Source organism: Gobius niger, assembly GCF_951799975.1.
Source record: "Gobius niger genome assembly, chromosome: 3".
Taxonomy (NCBI): domain Eukaryota; kingdom Metazoa; phylum Chordata; class Actinopteri; order Gobiiformes; family Gobiidae; genus Gobius; species Gobius niger.
This window is the reverse complement of record NC_136854.1, coordinates 892,754-901,909: the sequence shown is the minus strand read 5'-3', so window position 1 is coordinate 901,909 and position 9,156 is coordinate 892,754. Positions and strand designations below refer to the sequence as shown.

General features: G+C 44.9%; 1 protein-coding gene across 1 annotated transcript; it reads right to left on the bottom strand.

Annotated features, from left to right (window-relative positions):
• Positions 1-3,785: 3,785 nt before the first annotated feature.
• Positions 3,786-5,434, bottom strand: LOC306960553 (E3 ubiquitin-protein ligase TRIM39-like; the record flags this gene model as incomplete). The annotated part of the gene is made up of 1 exon (XM_079552986.1): positions 3,786-5,434. The coding sequence occupies exon 1, from the start codon at positions 5,418-5,420 to the stop codon at positions 3,786-3,788; it is 1,635 nt and encodes a 544-aa protein (XP_079409112.1). The 5' UTR covers positions 5,421-5,434.
• Positions 5,435-9,156: the final 3,722 nt, after the last annotated feature.

The following is a 9,156-nucleotide window of genomic DNA, read 5'->3' as shown; positions in this document are numbered from 1 at the left end:
CTGGGGCTCATTATCTCCCGCCCCCTAAGCTGTCACTACAGATAATGAGAATTCAGAGACAGAGCCGAGGGCAGCTTTAAACCTGTCCATTATATCAGCAATTCTGGCCAATTTTATAAGATTTTATATTTTTGTATGAAAACAAGCTTCTCTTTCCTGAATGTTGTTGTACAGGATGTGACTCTAACACCAGAGGGCGCTCTCCTCTGTGTCGTATGAAAGTGTGTGATCACTGTGGACTGAATAAACTCAGGCCTTTTTCAAATAAACAGAACGAGAACTTCTTCTTTTAACTCCATCAGAAGATAAATATAACACTTTATACTTTAATGATGATGATGTAATGATGGGTGGGTGACATGATGATGATGTAATGGTGGGTGGGTGACATGATGATGATGTAATGGTGGGTGGGTGACATGATGATGATGTAATGGTGGGTGGGTGACATGATGATGATATAATGATGGGTGGGTGACATGATGATGATGATGTAATGGTGGGTGGGTGACATGATGATGATGTAATGGTGGGCCTCAGGTGCTCTGTGGAGCGGGTCACACTGTTTTTTAATGCAGGCTAGCTGATACCATAGACATGCACTAGCCTAGCACTAGCCTAGCATTAGCCTAGTGCCACGAAACTCTTCAACCATAAGAACTGCATAAATTACAGTAAAAATATCTCCATAAATCAGCAACACTCTGGATGACTGAGGCCCGATGTCAGGGGTAGGCAACGTCAGGCCCGGGGGCCAAATTCGACCCTCCAGCATAAAACCTTTGGACCCCAAGAGAACATGTATTTTATGAATCAGAGACTAAATATGTGAAAAAGACTCTAAAATGTGGAAAATACTGTTTTTCGCATTTCCCAGCAAAACACCCCATTAGGTCAAATATTATGTGCAAAACACATTTTTGTAGAAAGAAGGTGCTTTACTCTGGGCTACACTTGTGTGTTTCAGCCCTTGGTGTTTTGGCGATGAAGAAAATCGGCCTCCATGACCTCCATGACCTCCGACCCCTGCTCTGTCAAAAATCCTGAAATATGTCACATGTTGTAGTTCTGCATAATTCTACTTCAGTATTCAAAATGGCCGCCGGAACACATATATCGCCTAATATGGGCCCATCTCTCACCAGTGTAGTCCTGTTTTATTTAGTTGTACCTGTTTTGAACGTGTCCATTGCACAGGGTCCTTGGGTGTTTTAAGAGGGGCTTTTGTAGCGTATGAGGGTGACCTATTGCCCTGTCGCCATGGTTACCACATACCAGAGATGAGCAAAAAAAAAACACTCCAAAACCCCCAGACCGTTTTATAGCTTCGGAATGTCTTCACTTCCTGTCTTGTGAATGGCTGATCAGATCAAACACAGTTCAGGAAATGAAGACTGTGTTGATCTTATCCTTTAACCTTCACAACCAGAGACGAGAACTCTTTACTGACCTTCGAATTGGACTAAAGACTGAATCTCAAACATCCCATTTGAGGAATAAGCCAATTCTTTAATTCATGGACAGTGAGAACGAACTCAACCAGTCTGTTCTAATGATGAATTCTTCCCCAGGTCAACAAAGATGCAATGTACAAACATACTGTCGGAATGTTGGTGATGCATTTGGAAAGTTTGTGAAGTTGTTCATGTGTTTATCACAATAGAAATGTATTTCCTGAATTCTCTCCCAAGATAAGCCTTCCTCCCATCCCCTGGGGCCCCAATCAGATCGAGTTACGGACTGAACCGATTGGTCGAGTCCCGCGGAGACAAAGGGGCCGGCCCTGGTATAAAGGAGGGGTACAAAGAGAGACCCCAGAAAAAGAAATAGACTTCTTGTGAGAGTTGGAGTTGGACAGTTGAAGTTTCCCTTGGAGAAGGAGAGACGGCAGGATGAGCACAAGGCACTTCCCCCGCTGAACTCTGACCTGTCTTTGTCTCAGACGGACCGCAAGAACTTTAAGTTTGAGCCCATTTGACGTGATTTGTAACTATCAGTTACTTCTTTTAAGAACATTTCCATTTTTCCTACAAGACAACAACATTTTTGCTCGCTGAGCTTTCAGTGCAACCATATTAGCTTGTCAAGCTAAACGCCCAAGGCCCAGAGGAGCCGGAGAGAGACCCCCCCGCCTCGCCTCACCAGCTTGAGATCGCCACCCGAGAGACCACGACCACAGGCCGTCGGACACCAGGACTTTGGAAGCCGGACCACAGTTGGAAAACCTTTCTCTCACGGTCGTAAGCGCATCTCACAGACCTGGCTCAATAAGACTCACATAACTTCTACACAAACCACCTTACTGACTTTCAGATACAATTTTAGAACATTTGATCTGATTATTCATCCTGTTAGCCTTCTAGGTTATCCTGTTTGCACTTTAATATTTAATGCCGTCTGTTAATTGATTTTGATCATTAAACCTCCATAAACCACAGTTTGCTTTGGTAATGTCTGTGTTTATTATTTCAGACTAAGAGTCAATGTGTACGTCCAAGACCTCACTTCCTTCAGATAAATCTGTAGTTTAGCCTCCTATTCTTACTTTTATTTTGTTCGCTTTTCGAACTGGTGCCCCGTTAAATTTTTAAGGCTAATCTACAACCTATTAATTAATTAATAAACAAATTAATTGATTAATAAACCCTCATACCCTACACTTAAATCAAATGTATTATTACTGTTATTTAGGGAGCAGGGCGGGAAAAGCCCGTTTTGGCCCAGGATCTCAGGCAGCTCCTCCTGTAGTTCTCACATTCTTCTGAGAGGGTTCTCCTCAGGAAGAGGAAGCATTGATTCAGTGTTGGAGCTCCACATGTTTACAGAATGTTTGTCATTGTGCCATAAGACTGAACTGTATATTTGATCCTTGTGTTTTTCAAAGAGGACCTTTCAAAGCACTCGTTTCGACCAGACCTGCTGCACTTCCTCGAGCCGCCAGAAGAGAGCGCAAAAGCCAGGGGAACGTTCCATAAAACAAAGGTTAGAAAAGCGTGAGGTGTTAAACTGATCTGATTCTTGGATTGTTCACGGCGTCATTAGATCATAAGTGAATGAAATGATAAGTGACGTGTTTCTGTCAGAATGTAACGTGTTTCATCCTGAGTGAATCACCCACATCAGTCGTTCCACAGAGCTCTGAGCTGAAGCTCATAGTGAGTTTAATCTAAAGCCTGTTATACGACCACATTATCAAAGATATTTGTGAATAAATGTCCAAATCCAGATGGTCTTTGTCACTTTTATTCCACAGTGATTCAAACACTGACGTTACATTTGGATCAGCAGATGATTCTTCTGTAATAAATGTGTGACTGATCTCACTTTAGGACTCATTTAGTTTCTGCACATTTGATCCACACGTTATTCCTCTGAAACACCAAAGTCTTACAATAAACTCTACGCAGCCAAAGGATCTGACTCTACAAGAAAAACTAAAAGGTTCCATCATTGTCTCAGACGCCAGTTCATCAAAAGTCATGACAGGAAAAGTAAAATAACTCAAATAGAGCTGCATTTACATGAGCAGTTGTTCTGTTTGATGGTTCTATCACACATATTGGAGAGTTATTATATTAAAGGTTCCCAGCCCTCTCCACGTGGCCGAGTCTTCAGGAAATCAAATGAACTTTGTACAGAGAAACCACCAAAAAGACATTCCACACAAAACAAAGAAATACCAGATGTTTCTCACGTCTTATAGAGACAAAGCAAAGGCTCAAAACAATCACTGTGGAGACTCAGAAACATCAGCAGTTTGGACACAGTGATCAGGAAGAGTTCCATTACTTTGTCTCCACAGCGGAGATGATCAGAGGAGCTGAGTTTGTTCCTCCGTCATTGGTACCTGGATAGAAAAATGGAAAGAGTTTCTCCCTGAAGCTGCAGCCAGTGAAGGAGTAGAGGAGATCTGCAGAATCTACGTCATAAAAGGAGACCAGACCTGCTCCATAGTCCACAAACACCCCGACCTTCTGAGGAGGCCTCAGTGGAGACAGACGGACAAGAGAGTCATCACAAGCGATGTATTCTCCATCTCTCAAGATAATGGTCCAGAATCCGTTCTTTGGGCTCAGACTGATCTCTCCCTTCCTGTTCACAGACTCTCGGGCGACTCCTAAAGTCCACTTAGTTTTCTCTTTGACCTGAACCTCAAAGTAGAACCGGCCTGAGGAGAAACTCTGTTTTCCTAAAACCATAGCATGATGAGTAAACCTCTGAGGAGAGTCTGGGAGCTTCATCCAAACATCAGTGTGATGAACCTGTTTGAGATCTTCAGACAGAAGAAGATGAGGATGAGCAGAGTTTGGGTCCAGAGTGACGTCCACAGCAAACGTCTGAACTCTCCTCAGTTGATTCTTTGGAGGAACTTCTCTAAAGACGTTGTTGATCTTCTGTGAGAGCCTTGTCTCCAGCTCAGACAGAGCTCGGGCCGCACTGCCCTCACACGTCTGCGGCTCAAAGCTCACGCTGCTCCAGTCCTTCAGGCCAGCAGGGGGCAGTGCAGGGCAGCGCTGTAGAAAGTGGAGGGGGTCTGTAGAGAGTGAGAGCTGCTGGGCCTCAGTGCTGCTCTTCTCCAGCTCACACATCTCCTGCTGCAGCTGTTGGATCAAGGCCTGAGCGCGCTCCTTATGTTTAGAAAGACTTTGTTCCAGGACTTTGGTGTGATGGTCCAAACATCTCTGCACAGACTCCATGATGTCACTGAAGACCTTCACCATCTGCTGTGTCTCTCTCTGAGCCTCTCTCTCACTGAGCTCCAGGGCAGCTGTGATCTCCTGGACCTTCAGCCTCCTCTGCTCCACCAGACGCTGGTTCTCAGCCACAGACTGCTGCAGAGAGACCTTCTCCTGCTCACACGCCTCCTTCAGAGGAACCAGCGTGTGGTTCTTGTGCTTCACGACAGAACAAACCACACAGATGGCCTCATGATCAGTGATGCAGTAGAGCTCCAGCAGCCGGTTGTGTTTGGGACACATCCTGTCCTCCAGGTTGTCCACAGGCTCCATCAGCTGGTGTCTCTTCAGTCTGGGCGCGCTCAGATGAGGCTGGAGGTGGCTCTCACAGAACGAGGACAGACAGACCAGGCAGGACTTCACTGCCTTCAGTTTGGGCTCAGAGCAGACGTCACACTGGACTTCACTGAAGAAGGACATGTCCTCCATAGATCTGCTCCTCTTCTCCAGTATGGCCTGTGAAACCACCTCAGAGAGTAAGGTGTTGACACAGAGCTCAGGTCTGATGGAGAAGCTCCTGTTACACAGTGGACATTTACAGATGACATTAGTGTCCCAGGCCTGAGAGATGCAGCGTTTGCAGAAGTTGTGTCCACATGGAGTGGAGACGGGCTCAGAGAACACCTCCAGACAGATGGAGCACAGGAACTGCTCCTCAGAGCTGCTCGGGGTCCAAGACGCCATTTCTGAAAAACATTTGGGACAAGTTTAAACTTCTCCTGTTCACGTCATTGTTCCACATTTACTGATGTGAACAGATGAGGAGCTCCTGCTACAGGTGGAGCAGAGGAAGGTGTGGGGGGCGGAGCAAACTGAAGAAACCTGCAGTTCCTGAGAGTCATCGTGGAAATAAACCCTGATCTTTTCACCAAACAGAGGCGACTCCGAGGACGTTTAGACACAAAAATCAGCCTTTGACCAGTTTCCTCAGAGCATGTGCTGAGGTCAGTCTGGAAGGAAGAGTAACATCGTAAAAACTACAGGGTTTCCTTCAAAGTTCTATAATAATATTCAAATAAATCCATAATGTGACACATTGTGTTTCATGTTTTAAACTGTCACATGATTTATCAGTGAAGAAACACATGAACGTTGGCTTTTCATAAAATGATTCATTTGCAATATTTTCATATATTTTTCTTTTTTAAATGTTTGACAGAATCACTCCCACATTTGTGTCATTTCCTTTTCGTGTCAAAGTGAAACTGGTCAAACTGAGGATCCAAACATGAAACCTGAGTCTGACTTTCCCTTCAGGGCGGTCACAGTGAGGACGTGTCTGAGGGAAAGTCCAAATGCTCCTGTCGTTTGTTTGACCCAGTGACATTTGAACAGTTACACAAAGTCACTCAAATGTATCTGAAGCATTTCAAGCGTTTTCTTCATAACCAGAGCCGCTATAATATCAGCATTAAAACTCCCCAGTCCAGACGACAGAAGCTTTTCCTCTGAAGCTCTGTCTCTGAAGCCTCTGTTATTATGGGCTTTGTAATGAAGTGTCACATAAAGCTTTGATCAAAGCGTCTCCACAGGCTTTATCCTTCAAACTGAGGAAGAGGAAAAACACTCACAGCAGGTTCAGTCCGGACGACTTACATCTGGAGGATTCCTTTGTCTTTTACACTGACTTTCACACGACTGAGACACTTCTCTGCAGATGTGACTGATTTTCTCTGATTCCAGTGAAGTTAGAAACGAGTTGAAACAGATGAAAGCTCAGAAATCCGGCCGTGATACAGAGTTTGTACAAAGAGCTGTAGAAGAGTTCTTACCAGAGAGTGGAGTCCAGGCTGCTTCTCATTTCCTCTATTAATAGCCCGTCTGTCCCGATCGCTCCTCTTGTAATGTGATAAGGTTAGATCCCTGCGCAGTTTGGAACTAGAGCTTCAGAGCTGTTTCCCCGAACCCGAGCGTCCTCATCCAGCGGCGGAAACAACACAGGAAGTGACATCACCAACAGCCACATCAGCGTATAGTATTGGAAAAGGAAAAACACTGGTACAGGAAGTTCAGTCCTGCAACATCAAACATATAAAACACATAAAACATCACTTAGATCAATAATAAGCTATAAAAAACAAAAACTATGGGACGAGGTGTGAGCCCTGACTCACGTTAAGTGGGTACGGTGACAAAAATCAATCCCCAGTCCCGCTGAGCTCAGTGTGTTCAAGTCAATCGTCTCCATTGTTCAGTTTGTTTTCCTTTAAGTGGGATTTTAACCTCTTAACTCCCACCTGAACGGATCCCATTTTCTCCAGTTTGGCTTTACCCCAATCAAAAAGATTCTTGGGAAAAAAGCACCAAAACAGCCACAAAAATGAGAAAACAAGGATGTAAACGCAACAAAGATGTGACAAAAATGTGACAAAAACTCAACAAAAATAGAACAAAGATGTGACAAAAATTCAACAAAAATGTGACAAAAACTCAACAAAAAATCAACAACAAAAAATTCACAAATTCAACAAAAAAAATACAAAAATTTGACAAAAAAATGACAAAAATTCAGCAAAAATGGAAAAAAAGAAAAAAAAAACTGCTGGAGCAAAAATGGTGCAAAAATAACCCAAAATGCTTCTCTGTGTTGTTATGAACTAAAATAGAATTGAGTAGAAACCATCTCTTTACCTGAAATAGCTTCTGCATTGCTTTAGCATGGCGCTAGCATGTTTCTCTAATCCTCACATGGCGTGGATTTACCAAGATGAGGAACACAGCGTCTCCAGCTCCTTCCACTTAACACAACAAACAACACAAATCAACCAAGACACAAGGTCAATATTTGTTTTTCTTCTACATCAAACTCACCAGACAAGCCAAAAGTTCGTCGCTCGGACCGTCCCCAGCCGGTCCCGCCCATTCCCAGAGCGGGAAACGCCCAGAACTAGGGATGGGCGGATCGATGCCAAAGTATCGATATATAAATACCAAACGGCTACTTTTTAAGCATCGATTTTGGGCAAAAAGTATCGATAATAATTTACATATCAGCGATAATCAACACAAAATGATGATTTATTTCTCTGAGCAGAGATCATCATGTCCAGAGCAGACACCATCATGTCCAGAGCAGAGATCATCATGTCCAGAGCAGAGATCATCATGTCCAGAGCAGAGACCATCATGTCCAGAGCAGAGATCATCATGTCCAGAGCAGACACCATCATGACCAGAGCAGAGACCATCATGACCAGAGCAGAGCAGAGATAATCATGTCCAGAGCAGAGATCATCATGTCCAGAGCAGAGACCATCATGTCCAGAGCAGAGATCATCATGTCCAGAGCAGAGATCATCATGACCAGAGCAGAGATCATCATGTCCAGAGCAGAGACCATCATGTCCAGAGCAGAGATCATCATGACCAGAGCAGAGACCATCATGACCAGAGCAGAGACCATCATGACCAGAGCAGAGATCATCATGACCAGAGCAGAGACCATCATGTCCAGAGCAGAGCAGAGATCATCATGACCAGAGCTGAGACCATCATGACCAGAGCAGAGACCATCATGTCCAGAGCAGAGATCATCATGTCCAGAGCAGAGCAGAGATCATCATGACCAGAGCTGAGACCATCATGACCAGAGCAGAGACCATCATGACCAGAGCAGAGACCATCATGACCAGAGCAGAGACCATCATGACCAGAGCAGAGATCATCATGACCAGAGCAGAGACCATCATGTCCAGAGCAGAGATCATCATGTCCAGAGCAGAGATCATCATGTCCAGAGCAGAGATCATCATGACCAGAGCAGAGACCATCATGACCAGAGCAGAGATCATCATGACCAGAGCAGAGACCATCATGTCCAGAGCAGAGATCATCATGTCCAGAGCAGAGATCATCATGACCAGAGCAGAGACCATCATGACCAGAGCAGAGACCATCATGTCCAGAGCAGAGATCATCATGACCAGAGCAGAGACCATCATGACCAGAGCAGAGACCATCATGACCAGAGCAGAGACCATCATGACCAGAGCAGAGTTCATCATGACCAGAGCAGAGACCATCATGACCAGAGCAGAGCAGAGACCATCATGTCCAGAGCAGAGATCATCATGACCAGAGCAGAGACCATCATGTCCAGAGCAGAGACCATCATGTCCAGAGCAGAGACCATCATGTCCAGAGCAGAGATCATCATGTCCAGAGCAGAGACCATCATGTCCAGAGCAGAGATCATCATGACCAGAGCAGAGACCATCATGTCCAGAGCAGAGACCATCATGTCCAGAGCAGAGACCATCATGTCCAGAGCAGAGATCATCATGTCCAGAGCAGAGACCATCATGTCCAGAGCAGAGATCATCATGACCAGAGCAGAGACCATCATGTCCAGAGCAGAGACCATCATGTCCAGAGCAGAGACCATCATGTCCAGAGCAGAGATCATCATGTCCAGAGCAGA